Here is a 19,340-nt window from a genome sequence, read left to right as displayed (position 1 = left end):
TGAAAATGTCTTTAATGTTTTGTATGACTGTTTTAATTGAGTCATTTGAGCTTTTCCTTGTGCAATAGTAACCCTGTAAGACAGCAATAAGTGTGGTGTTGAGTTTAACAGCAGTAGTGTTGGACAAACTTCAGATTCCCTCTGGTCAGTTGGGGAGAGCTCTGGTTTCTATGAATTAACATTTAATTCATGTTGTGTACTTCTGAATTACATGCAATACTGTCATGCAATGTTTTTTACTACTCTGAAATGACTGTAAACATCAATAAATCAATGTTTCATCAAGAGTTTCTCCGTCATTCCAAGTCCAGCAGATAGAAATTTATTCATTCATATTTTTCTTCATGTAGTTTACACTTCACATATAGGCTGGTTTGTCAGCTATCAGCATAATCTTCATGATGGTATTACATTAAAAATCCAAATACAGTTGTACAGACTAAGAAATATCTATGAAAGAACTTAAATTAACAATCTGGCTATATTACATCCCAGAACAACAGATGGACATACAATGGTTACAGATAACAGAAGGTTCAGAGTCAGTTCTCTTCATTAAGATCACAAATATTTACAGTGTGGTACTTTGGATTGAGAGGGCAGTGCTGGAACAACGTCCATTTGTAAGAAAAAAGAAAATATATATAAATTCAAAAGAAAAAACAGGTCATTACACTGGTGACAAACAGTAAATGTTCAACATTTTGATCTTATTGCTGGATGACAGAAACAACATGAAACTCAATGTGGACAAAACACAAAATGTTAAGTGTCAAAGGTGGTGTCAAAGTGCGACAGGCTGGTTTTGGTGGATGTAGTGTTGCTGTAAAAAGGCCACAGAGGTGATGTACAGCTGGAAATGTGGAACTGTGTGAAAAAGGCAGGACGGCAGCTTGTCGAGCTTCTGTTCAATCACGAGTTTTATGGCGAATAAAAGTAGGTATAAACAGGAGCAGTCTGTCCCAGTCAGGTGGCAGCACAGAGGGTAAACTCGGTCAACTCATGAAAGAGAAGTCAAAGTCAGCAAAGATTTCTTGATGCTCGGCGGTGAGGACGCAGGGCGTTCGAGGGAGGGTGAGGACCGGCTTGAGGCGAGTGAACTCCTCGTCGAAGTTACTGACGTCCTTCGCCGCTTTGATGTTTGGCAGGAAGGGAGGTTTCAACTTTTTGGCCAGGAGGGCATCCCAGTCCATTGGCTGTTAACATGAATGAACAGCAGGCATTACTGAGAGGTCACACACACACACACACACACACACACAAAAAGATGGACAAACTAACAAAAAGCTGCCATTATGATTCAATATGCATTAGTGCTGTGGAAGTGTGGACTTGTTTGTCAAGCTTAAAATTAAAAAACTGCCTATAACAAATGTCTGCTGTGAGAAAGGCTCATGACTACTCGGTAAGCAAAAATTTCTGAACACTTGATTCAGCATAGTAGTGCTTCAAAATATTCTTGTCCACTAAAACTACCTTTAAAATGATTTTTTATTTTTAGAAACTTTAATAATCACATTCACATGAAATTATTTTTCTGCATTTGACCCATCTAGTTGGCACCTGTCAGAACACACATGCACAGGATCACACATAGTAGCAGATGCCTAATACACACAGACTGGAGTGGTGGGCAGCGATTCGCAGCGCCCGGCCCCACCAGCTGTCGAACCGCCAACCCTCGGGTTTATTGGACGACCCACTCTACCACTGAGACACGGCCACCCAGGTTGTGTTGGTTAAGAATTGAATAATTTAAGGGTTACAGTCTGGACACTGGTGAAAAAGATTAGTTGGGTGGATGGTGCGTCACAGGAATAACAGCACTTTTAAAATGTTTTACTTTTACTCTTCAACTGACTATTTGAATATTGTGACAGATTTTTCCAAGTTTTTCTCACTTCCACACCACTGTCATTTCAAATGCTAGATATTACACATTGACTGGGCATGAAAAAGTTGTGATTGGTGGAAGTGGGATAGTTAAATGAAACCTATGGATGTCTAAAAGTTGATTTTCTACTCTGGGACCAGTTTGTTTGTTTCAGAATATAAGATGTGTTCTAAAAAAGTGCTTATTTGCCTAAATCTAGAGATCTGTGAGGAAGAGAACACTGAGCTGAGAAGTTGTCTGTCTTCCTAAAACTCAGATGCTGCTGCTTTGAGGTGCTGCTCTAAACAACACTGGGCAGACACTTGTGATGTTCTGCAGTGAACAGTTGCAGTGGAAGGTAGTGTACGGCTGGACAATGACCTGAAAGAATCTGTGTCTTTTGATTGGTGAGGCGTCTTCCTCTCCTCCTCCAAGTCTCAATTCAGGATTTTTCTGCAGCAGCTGAAACACAGAGAGCAAATGAGGGGAGTCAGATCAGAGCGCTATACTTTAATCATGGTACTGATACATGATTACAAGGAGGAGTCCATGTGGAGACATGATCCATTTGTCAGGAGGCTAACCTTTTGAATGAGGGACACAGACTCTGGAGAAAGGAAGCGAGGATAGCGAGCCTCATCGTTGACAATGCTGTCAAACACTTCTTCCTCGTCATCACCTGGGAAAGGAGACTGAAACCGAAGAGAGAGCAGCACAGACTTAAAGCTCTTCTTGAAGATTCTATTCCGTGGTTCTGTCACCAGGTGGATCACCTGGTGGCTCTGCAATAAATAATGTCACAAACTAACTCTTTGCTCCCCTGAGCTGTTGTCTTGTTTATACTGACCTCCCCCACCAGCATCTCATAGATAAGGACCCCCAGCCCCCACCAGTCCACACTGCGGGTGTAGTTGTTGTCTGTCAGCACCTCTGGGGCCAGAAACTCTGGTGTGCCACAGAATGTTGAGGTTCGATCCCCGTGGCCCATACCTACACACAGTACAGCAATTACACATTCTGAAACATCATGCTCACTTCAACATGCAATCCTAATGAAGTAAGTTACAGCATGGCACCACAAGAGCAGGTGTAGGAAACTTTGTACACTGACAGATAGTATGATGTGGCATTTCATTTATTTGACTTGCCATGTACAGTAGATAAAAAGTGAAATTACATATAACAGTTTGACTTCTGCTCCATGTTTGATTACCTTCTTTGCACAAGCCAAAATCTGCTATCCTGACAAACCCATCTGCATCCATGAGCAGATTATCCAGCTTCAGATCCCTGACAGGCAGACAGACAGACACACACAGTTGTGCTACATGCTCCCATCCTGAAGGTATGAAGTAAGTCCAGTTTGATATGGACTTACCTGTAAACTATTTTGTTTTGGTGGAGAAACTCCAGGCCGAGCAGCACACATGATGAATAGAACCTTAAAAACAGAGAGATGGAAATGATTCAGCCATCCTGGATTTTGTGGTTAGACTTGTTTACAGAGAGTGATGTGTGCTAACCGGGTCTGTTTCTCAGTGAAGATGTTGTTGTGAATGTGGGTCATGAGGTCTCCTCCAGGCGAGTAGGCCATCACGAAGCACACGTGGTCTGCTGTCTGGAAGCAGCCGTACAGGTTCACCAGAAAAGGATGTTTAGAGGCGTTGATCACTTCAAAGATCCTCTTTTCACAGATGAGGCTGAACACAAACACACACAGTATTTCATGACAATGTCCACAACAGACTTGAACATTAACATATACTGCATGTCATTGTCTTGCAACCCCAAATGAATACTCTCCCACATCTACCCTCTCCTTCCAAGCATGTAAGAAAAACTTAGGCTGCCAAATTCATTCATGAACTTCAATACACGAGTTATCCAGCTGGTTAATCTATAATCAGGATAGATCACCATAGTGACAGATGCTTCAAAGCTAACATGCTCCACAAACTGATCACTGGAAAAATAGAGTCACTGTTCCTACAGGAGTCACATATTTAGATGGAATCCACTGCAGAGTGGTGTAAAGAAGCACTGACACTTTAACAATGAGGGCTTGCTTACCTGTCAACTTCGTCACGTGTCACGATATCTCCTTTCTTCAGGGCTTTGATGGCATACAGTTTGCCTGACTTCTTATACTCTGCTAGCAGCACCTTGGATCAGGACATACAGGATAAATACTGACTACATGGTGCATATGAAGCTTCACATCTGCTTTTAGAACACCGTGTTTACTAATAGAGGCAGAAGATGAGCGGTCATCCATCCTGTCACAGCTTTTTTTCTGCTTGACAGCCTCATGTAGTTTAAAACAATGCACAGGCTCCAACAGTCTAAATTACAGCTGCCATGGAGGGCTCGTCATTTTGTGTTTCTACTAAAATATTTGGAAAACCAATTGATGCAACCTTCTGCTATTTTAAATTTGATAATATCCCACTTAAATTGCATATAATACTCTTCTAGCGAGAAGATTCATCCTGTCAAACATGTAAACACTGCATTAGGTGAACAAGTTCTTGAGTTTGGAGAAAATGAGTCTCATGACAGATTCTTTAAAGTATGACATACTTTTATCACTAACTTGGTTAACCAGTCTGAAATGTATTTATCTTTTGTCAAAGCAGTTCAAAATGTGTCTGTAACGCCAACTTTAGTTTGTGTTGGCATTGTTATCATCCTTTTCTTGATATAAGTTTATATTGTGAATTTGATCTTTATGTTTCTTTTATTTGATATTACTTATTTATTTAGTTTTAGTATTTTTGTAAACGAGAACATGCTGAGGGCAGCACAGTGGTGCAGTGGTTAGTACTGCCCCTCAGAGCAAGAAGGTTCCTGGTTCAAACCTCGGCTGGGCCTTTGTGGAGTTTGCGTGTTCTCCCTGTGTCTGTGTGGGTTCTCTCCGGGTACTCCAGCTCCTCCCACAGTCCAAAGACATGAACTTTAACAGACTCTAGTATATCCTTTAAACATTCAATTCTCTTTTTTCTGCTCAAAGCTTTGCCACTGACAGAGAACCAGTTAGAGTAGACACACACCTTTCCAAAGTGACCTCTTCCCAGAACTGAAATGCAGTTGAAGTCTTCCATCTCAAGTAGTTTGTCCCTGAGAACAAAAGAGCATTTTATTTTGTACCTGACAAATGACTGTTGTTTTTGCCATCTTCTAATAAAACTATACTATACTGTTTGGAGAATGCTGGCAGTGTCTCATGGCTTACTTTAATGTGAATTGTTACATTTATCAAAGTTAGGGATTTGAATATATATTTTATACAGACTTATCTTAGAATACAAAAAAACATATGTTAGAATATATAAATAATTACAAACAAAAATAGAAGTTACCACATTCCTGCTCAGTGTGACTTACTGTTGGGGTGGATGAATCGAGGGTTGTCGTTTGAGCTTTGGGCTCTTGTACAGACAATGGAGACAAAGTGACACATAAAATGAATCAGTACAATATGAATTGAAATAAAGAAACATTAAGGATTGATGACACATCTCACTGGTATTGATCCTTGCATAACTATTCTCACTGTTCATCTTTTATGCTATATTCAATCATTAATTTCTTCCCTTCTTCAGAATTATATTGTTTGGAAATTGAACAAGAAGGAGAAACAAATCATGTGATGTACGTACCAGTGGAGAGTCTTTTGTGTTCTTTCTTGTGCAATGAGGGGACCTACCAGGATGTTCTTCTGTAAAATTTAGACTCACCATAGCGGATTCTCTGAAAAACCAAAGAAAAAAACCTATTACACTTAACTATTATACTGCCACTGTTGTGATTTCGGTGCCATCTTTTGGCCGTTCTGCTCTTCAGATTTTTTACAAGTTTTGTGATCTCAAAATCTCAAAAATCATATAGCCAACAGTTACTGTCTCACTCACACATGTACATGACTGCCCACTTGTAACTTTATAAAGAACCCAACCCAAGAACAAGTACTTGTATTTTTTCCCCATCATGAATTTGTGGAAATTCCGAATGGTCATGTGGTCATCCTGGCTAAGCCCCGATGGTTTGGGCAGAACAGGTGCAGGACACTTAAATAAAACCATGTTAGACCAACCAAGATAGACACAGGGTTGGTTTCCATCTGTGAAATCCTTTATTAACACTCATTTTCAGAACCTCACGCACTTTTATTATACATGCACAATGTTTTACTTCTCTGAAGTCTCAATGTGGGTCATAATGCCACCAGCCCTCCACTGAAGTCACATTCTCTCTAGACATGAGTGTGTAGAAAATTAGCCTCAGGTCACAGTGGAAAGCCAAGCAAAGAAGTTAATAGCTCACTTTTGTAACAGCTCTTTCAAAGAGATGTGACAAAGAGATGTTTCTGGGTCACAGTGTCTTACCCTGCCGGAGAAGCAGTGGTTGATGTGGAGCCAGTGTTAGGTGCTGCTAATGGAGGGCTCATGGGCTCCAGGGAGCTGCAGGGAGGCAGGATGCTCATCATCAAACGTCCCCAAGTGGCAAAGTTCATGTTCATCTGGGCAGCACGCAGGAAGTCCTTCCCTGTGAGGAGAGACATAGTCAGAATGATACAGTGAAAGACGTGAGGAAAGGTGTCACCTTCTACAATTTAATTACAATCCTAGGTTTGAAATAAATTAAATGTTAATTATTTAAAAGGTCAGTTTAGGACTTCTGGGAAACAATCATTTGTTGAATGTTAAAGTGATTTTTATCGTTGATGAATTTGTTGGTTTGTTGGTAGTAGGAGGATGCCTAGTCACCTGCAGCTCTTCAGACTTTACATCAAGGACCACAATGGAAACGTGTCTTAGTATCATCATCATTGACTAGCCTACAACTAATTATGTTTACTTATTCAGTCACTTGTTTGTACCATAAAATGTCAGAAAATGGTGACATCCTCACCCAGAGATATTCAGTTTACTGTCAGAGGACTAAAGAAAGCTGAAAATCTTCACATCTGAGAAGCTCAAATAAGAGAATGAACATTAGTTGACTGTACTGTCAGAATGAAGCCTCTGCACCAAGCATAATAATTAAATTTAAAGCAACAAATCAATAATACCTGAATTCAGTATGAATAAATGTTGCTACCTTTTTCTTTGGGGAAAATTCTCCTCTGTCTCTGGAGTTTAGAGTGCCGCTCAATGACAGGATTGATAAATGTCACCTGAAAACGAGCAGAGGAGCGGATTATGAATCATGTGTGGGACTGAAGCAGCATCACAGGAAAGAAATATGCACTGACTGGGATTATTTTTGAAAACCAAGTCACCTCTGGAATGAGATATGCAGGAACAATATATTGTTAAAAACATGCAGGTGTCTGCAGATCAGATATGAAATTAAGAACCTCGATGAAGAGTATGCCCTGAGGCTCCAGCTGGAGACACATGCCATGTCGGCGGTTATCCAAGAAGTCTTCCAATCGCAGGAACTTCAACCCACTTAACGCGCGCCAGTCTCTCCAATATACACCAAGTTCCAGCTCCCTAGACTAGAGCACACACAAATATTATACATATTCATAATTATCTCATTTAATCTAGTGCATTTTTACATTTACTGCCTGAATTATTACATTTGGACCAGAAAAGAGGCAACAGGATAACTGAAAAAATGATGTTATCATTTTGATGTTATTGCAACCGCCTGAGAAAGTAAACTAAAAGTTTCTTTAAAGGTGAACTCAGGTGATTTAGTACTGTACTTTTAGAAAGTTGGGGACTCACAAGAGACATATTAAAACAAGAATGGTAGCCAGCAGCATCTTTTCATTAGGCCTGTTCTCTTTCTAATTGATCTGTGAACAGAAAGTACACATCTGTACGTGTAAGAATCTGATGTCAAGGCTTGCTGTCAAACAGAGAGAATGAGAATTGTGGTGTTTAATGCAAATATCAGGTCCTAAGTCTTAAAGCAGGGCTGCTTGGCGTGTGTGGGGAAAGCCAGACTAGAGCAAATGTCAGAGGATTAGCAGTGGGATTACATGAGTAGAGTAGGAGGTTGACTGACAAACTGGGCCATCCTGACTCAGCGAGGGACAAGATGTCAGCACTGTGTTACTGTTTTTGGCCTGTTAACAGATGTTCACCATTAGGGCTTATTGAGATGACACTTAGTAATATACTGTCAAACCCAGAGAGCCCGCGACACGGGTTAGTTCAAATGTACCCTATGTAATTCACATGAGGACAATAACAAAAGATGTAGTTTAATAACGTCATAAAGAGGATCATGGGAGTTGTTGTCTTCGAACACATAGAGGTGGGACAAATCAGATAGAAAAGATCAGATTCTATACGATTTGTTCTGTTCACAGTGTTATGAAAAAACAGATACATTCATTACTGGATCAAAGTCTCTGCAGTTATCATCAAAAAGCAGGTTATTGAAGGAACATTTGGAAAATACAGCGCTGACTCAGCAGTAATTTGAGTCTCCTGTTGAAGTAAAAGCCACTGACCCGTTCCAGTTCGATGCTGAAGCTTTGGCCGCAGGCCTCATTACCCAGCGGTCTCCAGTTTGAGCGGCCCACTATCCTGTTGTCCACCTTCAGCACAACGCTTATCTCCGCTGAGACACAAACACAGAGATACACACTGATACAGACAATAACTAATAAACTATAACATTCATCTGGGTTCAATTCAAACATTACTGTGAACTCATAGCAATATTCATATATATCTAGTTTCTTGTTAAAACGAGACACCTTTCGCTTTTTCCATGAACCTTTTCACATTATTGTTATGACATGTAATTGTATTGGGATGTAATTCTAATATTGTAACGATGTAATGCTACAATTCAGGTCGAAGTTAAGGCTGCAGTGGGCAGTGGTACTGATCTATTGTTGTAAAGAGATACTGTGTTACACATACATCCATGTAAATTTATATAGTGGATTTTACATTAGTTCCTATTTAGAGGATCATAAAGCTGACAAATAAATACTGTATGATTTACACACAGGGAAGTAAAACAGCCAAAGATAAAGTGTGAGTTGGAGAGTTGACTTACACGACAGGTCATCGGCCTTGGTTGTCTTGCCATTAGTGCTGCGTCCTGACAGGGCGGCTCTCACCTTCATAGACTTTCCATCTGAAAGGTTTCCGGGTGTGACCGAGACGCTGGTCACACGACCACGGCCCGGAACAGACTCCAGCAGATCTTGGCAGCCCATCAAACACACCTCCAACCGACCTAAGGAGAAGCACTCCAGTTATCAATTCAGTGTTTAAAGAAAAATAAATTCATGTACTGTATATCGGAATATATTAGTATCAACCTGTTAGACTGGCTGGTTTGAAGAAGGAGGAAGAAGACGAAGCCTTGGATAGCTTCTTTGGTGTGCCGTAGGAAGGGGACGTTCCCAGCAGTAGCTCCTCCTTAATGGCAGCACATTTGGGATTGTCTGGAGGCAGCTCACTTAGACGTCTCTCCAGGGACAGACGCAGCAAATCCACCTTCTGAGACGACTCTTGCATGCGTGCCTGGGCCTGAGGGAAGAGAGTGACAGCAGAGACATAGAAAGAAAACATGTTGAAGGATTGATTGATTATATTGTGATTGTGTGTGAAGAACAACCTCAGGTATCCCAACTGTTGGGTTAGGGGGTTAGGGTTAGGGTGTTCTACAATCAGGGGTTGTCCCCTCATCCCTCAAGTATTCTATTATTACACCATTACTTAAAAAGAATAACATAGACCTGTAAGCTAAAGATGACAAATGTCCATTTTCTTAGTAAAATACCCCAAAATGTCCACAAACAGCTGCATCAGTTACCTTTGACACCAGAGACACAAGGACCCTGTGGCAGGGGTTACAGACCATCACAGACTATAAACCTCAACCACAGACCTGTGACAACGACATCACTCTGCTGAACAATTCTTTGGATGATTTGAAGCTGACAACAACACCCCTGCACAGAAGACAACATCCCCTCCAGATGACCAGGTGCTGTCCCTGTCTCCAACCAGCATGAGGAGATCCCTCTCCAGAATCAACGCTCGCAAAGCTGCAGGACCTGACAACATTCCTGGTCGTGTGCTAAAGGACTGTGCAGAGAAGCTCACAGATGTCATCACAGACATCTTCAACACTTCCCTGAGCCAAACTGTTGTCCCCACCTGCTTCAAGAGCACCACCATCATCCCAGTTCCAAAGAAGACCTCTCCATCCTGCTTCAAATCAAATCAATTTTATTTGTATAGCCCAAAGTCACAAAGTACATTTGCCTCAGAGGGCTTTACAATCTGTACAGGGAGTGACACCCTCTGTCCTTAGACCCTCGGTTCGAGTGAGGAAAAACTTGCCCACAAAAACCCTTTTAACAGGGAAAAAATGTGGAAGAAACCTCAGGAAGAGCCACAGAGGAGGGATCCCTCTCCCAGGACGGACAGACGTGCAATGGATGTCACGTGTACAGGACAAATCAACACAAACATATTGTACAATGACTGATAAAATGACAATGAATTATAATGAATGATAAAAATGATTACAGTAATAGATATGGTAGTAATAATGACAGTAATAATAGTGACTACCCCCCTGTGGTACTGACTCCCATTATTATGAAGTGCTTCGAGCAGTTAGTCAGCACATCAAATCTATCCTCCCTCCCTCCCTCCCTCCCTGGACCCCTACCAGTTTGCATATCGAGCCAACCGGTCCACTGATGATGCTGCTATCTCCACCACCCTCCACTCAGCTCTCACTCACCTGGACATTAAGGACTCATATGTGAGGATGCTGTTCTTAGACTTGAGTTCAGCTTTCAACACAATCATCCCCCAGCAGCTGATACAAAAACTGGACTGTCTAGGACTGAACACCTCACTCTGCAACTGGTTGCTGGACTTCCTGACTGGAAGACCACAGGCAGTCCGGGTTGGCAGCAACGCATCCTGTACCATTACACTGAACACAGGGACCCAAGGATGCGTGTTCAGCCCCTTACTCTTCACCCTGCTGACCCATGACTGCACACCAACACACAACAGCAACCTCTTCGTCAAGTTTGCGGACGACACTACTGTGGTGGGGCTCAACAACAACAATGAGTCAAATTACAGGGATGCACCAGTCCCCATCCTGCACACCTTCTACCGTGGAACCACAGAGAGCATCCTGACCAGCTGCATCACTGTGTCAGCTGACCACTGAGACACAGGACCTCCAGGACATTTACAGCACACACCTAACCTGCAAATGCAATTGCGGGTGACCCCAAATGGCATCAGCCACTTTTACAAACTCTAAAAAACTCTTGCAAACCAAATTGCACTGTGTACAGTCAACTGTTGTACACCAACTGTTTACACTGTATACATGTTTTATTTTTAATAGACCTCACTGTTTATACTATAAATTCTGTCTATACTGCCATAATATTTATACTGATAATTCTATTTATACTGTGCCATATTGATACTGTTAGACTGTTCTTTCTGTTTATACTGTTCATACCACCATATTTATACTATTTATATCTTCCAGATTTGCCACTGTCTTTTCTTGGATGTCTTTTAGCTTGTATACATTTATCTTTTACTTATATTTTATATTTCATGTTTATTGCTTTTTGTACCAGGGATAAGAGGGAAACACAATTTCAAGTCTCTGTATGTCCTGTACATATGGCAGCATTGATAATAAAGTTGACTTTCACTCTACAGTCTGTGCGGGGTGTATAAACCTGGCATCAGGACTAACCACAGCACTGAAAGTAGTCTAAAAGATCAACAGAACTGCAAACAAACCTTCCATTTTAGTATTATTAGACCTGACTGCAGCCTTTGACACGGTCTACCACGTCATTTTTGCTAAATCACTGAAACGCTGTTTTCCACACAGAAGGTTCCTCTTTACTGCTGCACTGTGAACACAAGTCACTTTACAGTCCATGTCAAATTGATCACATTTTGGGATGTGTGAGGGAATTTTTATTCTAGCATTTCACATAGGGGGATACATGAGGTCAAGCATATGTGCTGAGGTCACAGTGTTAAATCTTAGATTGTTATGAGGACACTGACTGACTTCTCTCCATGAGATACAGAGCAACATGTTTGTGTTTACGAAAGCAAACAGGTCCAGTCTGATCATTACTATGGTAACCAAGGTCAGAGGACATAACATAGAAGACTCTACAGTCAGATAACAATTTTGAACACTAAAAGGGTAAACACGTTTCATTGTTTGCAGACTTATACCTAGCCAGTACCTTCTACTGTGACCTTTACGGGCAGAGAGTAGCTGTGTCAATATTGTGAGGGTATATAGATGAGTCAGAGAGGACAGCTTCCTCAGAACTGAGGCAGCATCGTGTCATGAAGTGTATTGATAAATCCTCCTTTCTCCATTGATCAAGCTTCAATAAACCTTTCAGCATCTGTGCACGTTCTCTTCACTGACTGAACTGACCACTGATGAACACAGTTCTCCACAACAGGTTGCACTTCCTAGTTGTCTTCTGTGCTACTGTGTCTTTTTCAGTGTGCACAGTATTCCAGTTTAAAAACGTTTCAGGTTAAATATTACCATTTGTTTTCTCTTCAAATGTCACTGAAATAAAACAAACAAAAAAACTCTATGACACTTGTTAGCTATACCACTGTTTCTACCTTGTATTGAGTTGATCTGATCCCAGACTAAAACCAGGTGTAAGTGTGGACTATCCAGCTGTTACACACCTCTGCAAGTATGCGCCGGTCCTGGACCTTACGTCCACTCAGCTGCTTCACCACATTTTTGGCACCTTCTGCTACAGCTGATTCAATCTTCATGCGATGCATGAGTTCAGCCACCCGCAGCTCCAGAGGACTGATCATCTCCACAGGATGACCTGAGGGCAGGTTTAGTGTCAGACTTCATTTGAGAACACATACAGTGACCACCCCCTTTTAAAACCTTTGTATTCCTAGACATTAGTTATTATGACCAACGAATTTAACTGGACAATATGTACATATGAGGACCACTACAATGCAAGAATGCATGTTGTAAAATATATTGGTAACCTAAACTTGTTCTACCGGATACTTCATTATCATCCTTTTTACAAAGATCTACGCAAACTGAGCTGAAAACTTTAGACTTAAAAAGGAGTTAAGTTTGCATTTTATGTAAAACTAATGCTGAGTGCTTTATACAGGATTTGTCACTGTTTAATATACTGTGTGCTTTTAGAGTTTAGAAACATTTACCAGATTTACCTTGTGAGCCATCCCGCTCCCCGTCTATGGCTTGACTGACTTTGATAATCTGCATGCGAAGCAGCTCAATCTTAGTGCGGCTGTCCTGCAACATTTGCTGGGCTGTAGACAGCATCTTCCTGTCCTGGAAGATGAAATGGACAGGTTAAGACAACCACATTGCTTCTACTATTCTAGATTAATAAATACAACTGATTAATAAGTTTAAATATTAGGTCTAAACAGCATATTAAGAGTTAAATGCTGCTGCTCTTGTTCAAATATTAATGGAGTTATAGAAATGTTATAAAATAGGAAAATAGCCAAAGCAAATTTAGCAGAAAAAATAAGACATTTAACAATACAAATGAAAACAAACATTACACAAATATTGTGGGAATGTATTGTAGAAAATTCATGACGTTGATATCGTCACGATCTACAGAAAATTTCAGTTTTCCTGACAACACGTTCACGACACCAGAGCCTCTGAGCAGCAGTGTGTGTGAAGTATTTTAGGTTGACGTCATAGATCAAATCAATTTCAAATCAATTTTATTTGTATAAGTCACAAAGTACATTTGCCTCAGAGGGCTTTACAATCTGTACAGGCAGTGACACCCTCTGTCCTTAGACCCTCGGTTCGAGTGAGGAAAAACTTGCCCACAAAAAACCTTTAACAGGGAAAAAAGGTGGAAGAAACCTCAGGAAGAGCCACAGAGGAGGGATCCCTCTCCCAGGACGGACAGACGTGCAATGGATGTCACGTGTACAGGACAAATCAACACAAACATATTGTACAATGACTGATAAAATGACAATGAATTATAATAGATGACAAAGTAACCAACAAAGATATGACAGTTTGTACACAGCAGTGCTCTTACTACAATGACAACAAATCTGACTGCATGCAGCACACTCAGAATGTGGTCACTGACAACATAGCAAGATTTATATGCAAGGATATGTCGCTGTGCTGCCCATTGGTGTGGTACGAATTAATCCCTGTGGTGTCGGACGGTTGTTTGTTTGAACTTAAGAGATACCACCTGTCCTATTTAAGTCATCCTGCTGGCACAGAACCAAGTCAGTGCTACATGCTAGTACCATTCTCTGCATTCGTGTCTCTTTGTTGTCCTCCTGGCCAATCCTCTGTCCTTACACATCAGAGAGGCTTTCTGCTGCAGCCAACAATTTACCACACGAGTCAGTGTCAATTCACTGCTACAGCCAGACCAAACTCTGTGTGTGTGTGTGTGTGTGTGTGTGTGTGTGTGTGTGTGTGTGTGTGTGTGTGTGTGTGTGTGTGTGGTGTGTGTGTGTGTGTGGTGTGTGTGTTCTGTACCTTGACTGAGCTGTTGTTGTATGTCTGGATCATGTTATCAGCACCCTGTTTGACTTTGGTCTCCATGGTTAGCTGTTTCTTCAGGGTTCGGACTCGACTGACCAGTGGCGACGTGGCCTCTTCCCACTGACATGACTCTGCTGACTGCTCTTCTTCCTCTGAGCATCCTGCATCAAAATCATTTTTAGATATCTTGAAAAAAAGTCTTTTATTAGTGATGATTCATTTAAGTGGATTAACTGAACACTTATCGTACCATCTGTCAATAATTTATTAAGACTTCAGATGTGGAGGTGACCAGCTGCAGCTCAAGTGATTTTTAAGACCTGATGTTGGACTGTTTTGACAGATTACATGTCTGGAAAGCACTGAAGTGTTTGCTGCTGCTGAATTTAGAATACTGGTTGAAAAAAGGGACACACAAAGAATGCATTCACCCTGCAAGAGGAAGGCTACACACAAGGAAACATTAATCAAACAGTTTGATGTTATCAGCTGGACAAAAGGATCAGTGAAGTGAACAAGCTATGAAAAAAAATCAAGTTGGGAGATTTCTTGTAAAAAAAAAAAAAAACACAAACAAACAAAAACCTTTTAAATGATTTGACTAAATGGTTTCAGTAAACAGGTACAAGGATGCTAAACATGCTAACATAAGAGACTGCTGGCTGCCTCAATCGTGTTACAGGGACAGACAGGGGAAAGTATTTCAGAAGGAGGTAACTGAGGGAAATATTTTCTTTTGTTGTGCTCAACAGAGAGCTGATGTACATTTACTTTACAATGCATCTGTTTTGCTACAGTCACTTTCAGATGAAAAAACTGTGTAGATTGTTATTTAGTCATGTTGTTGATTCATTCTGGTTCAAATCCTGACAATTTAGTACATATTGGAAGACACAGTCAGTCCTGGTCGACCCAAGTCATTCCCTGAATGGCTGCTTCATGGTTCATGATTCTGCCTGCCTATATGCAGAACAAGTAGACACAAAAACTCTTTTGTTATTTCTTTTGTTTTTTAATAACACAATGTGAGATGTGAAACTTTTTATGTAGTATATTTATTTAGCCTTTTACTGGTTGTTGTTACCTATGTTTGTATATGTGTTATTTATGGTAAATCTGCTGCTGCACAACAAATTGCCCCTCTGGATAATAAAGATTCCTTGATCCTTGATATAATACTTTAAATATAGAGAGCTACCGCCCTCTACTGGTTAAAACTTGGCTATTGCACCTGAATCTGCTATTGGCTGATTTTTGAGGCAGGTGACATACAGTATAGTGGCAGCCATCCTGTATTCTTGACAGTGAATGTGTTTCCAGTGTCTGTCAAAGCTCCAGCAGACTCTCTGTAGTGATTGTCATCTGATGCAGAGGGGAGGTTTAGTTACTCTTTAAGTGTTTTCACTGTCTCAGCTAATAAGACACTGTTTGGCTGTTTTCACATGGCAATGCTGAAGATTTTACTCTGGGTTTTCACACATGATTAGTCAGTAGTCTTAAATCAGGTGCAGCAAGTATTTTCATAGGTTTCCATTCCCTCCTGACATATTTTGCACCTCTAAATAGCAATGCCTTGAAATAAAACATTGCATAAGACCGTAGAAACTATTTGCCACGTGTGCAAAGCCTGAGTGTGGTACTTTTTCATAAATAAAAGATTTCATTTTGGTCAGAAAATCAAAAATATCTCCCTGAAAGTCTGAATGAACACGTAGCCCAAACTGGCTTTCCTCTAGTACCATCTACAGGAAATCTCCTGAAGGGACCTCAACACAGAGGCTTCATCCTGGGAAACATGAATGTGCTCAGTACATTCACAGTAATCAACTTTTGGCCTGCTGATGGTTCTAGAGCAGAGGTCAAAGTCTGTGAGGTCTATGTCGAGAAGATAAATTCAGCAGTCAAACAACACTTCAGCAGATGATCTGTTGTACTTACCTGTGGTGCTGTCCTTCTCTGTGGCCATAGACCTGGCATTGAGCTCCTGCAGTTCCCAGTGTAACTTCTCCAGCTTGCGATTCGAGGCCTTGAGTTGCCCCTCCACATCAGCTGCGCTCTTGCGATTGGTGACGGCCCGCCGCATTCTCTCAGCAGCCTCCTTGATCTTCAGCTCCCGCTGGATCTCCTGCCTGAGCAGAGTACGAGCATCCTCCAGACGTTGCTGAAACTCTGGATCGAGGATATCCACCTCATCCAGACCTTTCAGGTTACCGCTCTGAAGTAGACACCACAACTGCTTCAAACTCTGATCACTGTGGTTCTTATTTTTACATTTCTTTGTTATCTTGTCATGTATACACATATCATAACAGCCTGGCAGTCTATATTGTTTCTATTTAAAAAATAAAAATGCAAGTCTGCTTCAAAAGCCACCCGAGTCTGTAGGGTTTGTGCAGTGTTGCAGTGTGTAGGTTTTACTCGGATCAAACACTGCAGTGTGCTCTGGGTCATTTGAATTCTTTATTGAGACCATATTTTACCCATGTAATGACACAGTATACCCAAAGTATCCAAGAGCACCTATATGTGATCACCATTAAAAGCCAGCAGTGCTTCTACTCCGTTGTCTTCACACTAATATCACTTATTAGATGATCTAACTGTCTCAACTACTTCTCAGAATTGTGTGGGTTTTTTAAGCACACTCTTTAAACATGCATTATAAATACATGCAGATTTCAGGTACTGAAATCCCAGGACATTTACAATAAAAGTATCTTCCACCAAGACACATGGATTCCAATTCCAGTGTGTCACATTTAGGGGGCTCTATTTCTATTTACAGAATATGGCAGAAATGTATAATGTATAATATTCAGAACTATGTTTTCAATTGTTTCAGCAGTGGTCAAGACACTTTCTTTTATATCATTAATCTCCTAGTCAAACACCTCATCACATATCCAACATATCTCTGAACTGTGGGAAGAAAACCTGCACGGGCTTATTCAATTCAGTTCAATTTTATTTATATAGTGGCATATCATATTATTACTATATATATATATATATATATAAAAATAATGACAGATACAAATATTTAAGATATCTCAAACTACTTATGCACAGTCAAAATGTTCAGTTAAATTATATCTACTGTAAACAGACTGGAGTTATGTTTGTATTTAGCTGGACAGAATGTGCAATTAAGAAGTCAGTTTGTGACTGAAACATCTGACATGTGACGTTTAGATAGACCAACTGTGCCGCAACTCGTCACATGCATCTCTTAATGAAGCAGACAGTAGATCCTCCAAATGCTTCACTGATGAGATCTTTGCTTTTGGGCCACTCATGATTTATTTGACTAATTGTTTTAATTAACCAGAGGAAGCCATTTTATACACACATTACATAAGACATGTAGATTCCCACGTATTCATTTTAACATTAAACATAACACGTACAGCCCACACAGCCTTAAGACTTGAGAAAAGTTCTTCCAAACCTCATTTAATATGCTGACATGCACATGTTTATGTTATGTTGATTTACTAGAGCTCACATAGAAACTTTTAACAATAAGTCGATTAGAAGTGAAAGAAAAATATTCTGATAACCCTTGAATCATTAAGATTTCAAGGAAAATAGGGTTAGATCACAGTGAGCAACAATTAACCCGAATCAAGTTACATGAAAAGATGCTTGCAAAAGAAGAAGAAAAAAAAAGAGCAAATGTTTATTTGTGACAATATTATTTCATTTGTTTAGGACTGGATCAGGTAAGCTTTAAACGTATTTACTCTACATTTATCTATATATTCCACTCCAGCACTGCGTACAAAGCTCAGACACAGACAGACACCATCATTAGTCCTCTGCTGCAGGTAGGCTGTCTTTGTGTAGTTTTTACTGCTCTCTGTTCTCTCCAGCTATTATGTAGTGTATCAGCCACAGGCCACACCTCCTGCCAATCACAACAGGTACACCTTTTATTGTCCTGGGAAGAAATATTACAAAATTACCAAATGACTTGGTAACTTTTTTAAGATATCAAATTATAGACTGAAACTCAATTCAAGTGATCTTCTCTCAGCAGGACAGAGGTGGACGGTGGTTCAAACTAAAAATAAAAAGTTTCTAAACTTTAGTGAAAGAACTTTTCCCTAAGTGAGAAACTCAGCACAGTGAAGGTTAAAGCCATGTCGAGGAGGCAGCTTAGCTTTTAAACCATCTCTTCTTAGTCAAACAGAGTCGATGAAACATTTAAAGCTACAGATAATCGTTGGAGGTATTTGTGTGACGCCACAAATACAGAGGAAGTGTTGGGAGAAGCAAACAAGACAAACAGGAAAGTCCAGTGTGTGTGTCTGGCACAGTATCAACTAACTGCCTTTTTTTAACAGCTAAAATTAAACGTCGCCTAATATTAATTGGTCTCTATAATAATTAAACTTCATTCGACGAAGTAGAGAACCGGTGGCGATGGACTTACCTGTAGTGTTAAACCTGACATGGTGGCTGTCAGTCGTCTATGCTGGACATTCACACCGCGTCAATGTCCGCTCCCAACGGTCTCCTTCGGTCCAGAAAGTGGCTGAAACAGTCCCGGGAGGAATGGCACGACCAGCTGAAGGTAAAGTGACAGCGGCATGTGAAATTCAACGTCTGCTAAAGCTGTCCACAGAGCTCCACAGAGCTGCGCTTGTCTTCTTCATGGACACAAATCTGAGCTAAAGTTTGAATTCACTCAAACCGATGGCTCGACGCAAAACTGACGTCAGTGCACCACGACTGGATTGGTTGGCGGTCGGTAATGTCAGAGACTCTACAGGGACCAATCACATTTGATTATTCAATGCACCTGCCGAGGTAGCCTTATCCTTATCGTGATGCGTTCAAGAGCCTTTATTGGAACTCCCAATGTGAAGAAATAAACTGGAAATCAAAACATAGCTTTTAC

At 40.7% G+C, this 19,340-nt stretch overlaps 1 protein-coding gene across 2 annotated transcripts; it reads right to left on the bottom strand.

Annotated features, from left to right (window-relative positions):
* Positions 1-17: 17 nt before the first annotated feature.
* On the bottom strand, positions 18-19,195 carry pkn3 (protein kinase N3). Of its 2 annotated transcripts, XM_010751983.3 has the most exons (22): positions 18,873-19,195; positions 16,376-16,652; positions 14,432-14,598; positions 13,105-13,228; positions 12,583-12,734; positions 9,171-9,381; positions 8,903-9,085; positions 8,346-8,455; positions 7,233-7,376; positions 6,974-7,049; positions 6,259-6,418; positions 5,533-5,623; positions 5,258-5,301; positions 4,924-4,990; positions 3,944-4,035; positions 3,397-3,573; positions 3,252-3,314; positions 3,087-3,163; positions 2,721-2,863; positions 2,458-2,565; positions 2,255-2,335; positions 18-1,196 (listed from the first exon to the last, which is right to left on the bottom strand). In XM_010751983.3, the coding sequence occupies exons 1-22, from the start codon at positions 18,891-18,893 to the stop codon at positions 996-998; spliced, it is 2,769 nt and encodes a 922-aa protein (XP_010750285.3). In that variant the 5' UTR covers positions 18,894-19,195; the 3' UTR covers positions 18-995. The 2 variants fall into 2 exon arrangements, with proteins under 2 accessions (XP_010750285.3, XP_019127733.2); XM_019272188.2 differs by lacking the exons at positions 16,376-16,652; positions 18,873-19,195 and adding an exon at positions 14,688-14,862.
* Between the last annotated feature and the right edge of the window lie 145 nt (positions 19,196-19,340).

This window comes from Larimichthys crocea, chromosome I (assembly GCF_000972845.2).
Source record: "Larimichthys crocea isolate SSNF chromosome I, L_crocea_2.0, whole genome shotgun sequence".
NCBI lineage: Eukaryota > Metazoa > Chordata > Actinopteri > Sciaenidae > Larimichthys > Larimichthys crocea.
The sequence above is the reverse complement of the archived record's forward strand: the minus strand, read 5'-3'. Positions and strand labels throughout refer to the sequence as shown.

What these genes read in the sequence shown, in the direction of transcription:
- pkn3 (XM_010751983.3), bottom strand. Translation starts at nt 18,893, where the DNA reads ATGTCAGGTTTAACACTACAG. An exon ending in ACAACAACAGCTCAGTCAAG is followed by an intron (nt 13,229 to 14,431) that starts GTACAGAACACA and finishes TTCATCTTCCAG; the next exon opens with GACAGGAAGATGCTGTCTAC. An exon ending in ACACAAAAGACTCTCCACTG is followed by an intron (nt 5,302 to 5,532) that starts GTACGTACATCA and finishes TGTCTGTACAAG; the next exon opens with AGCCCAAAGCTCAAACGACA.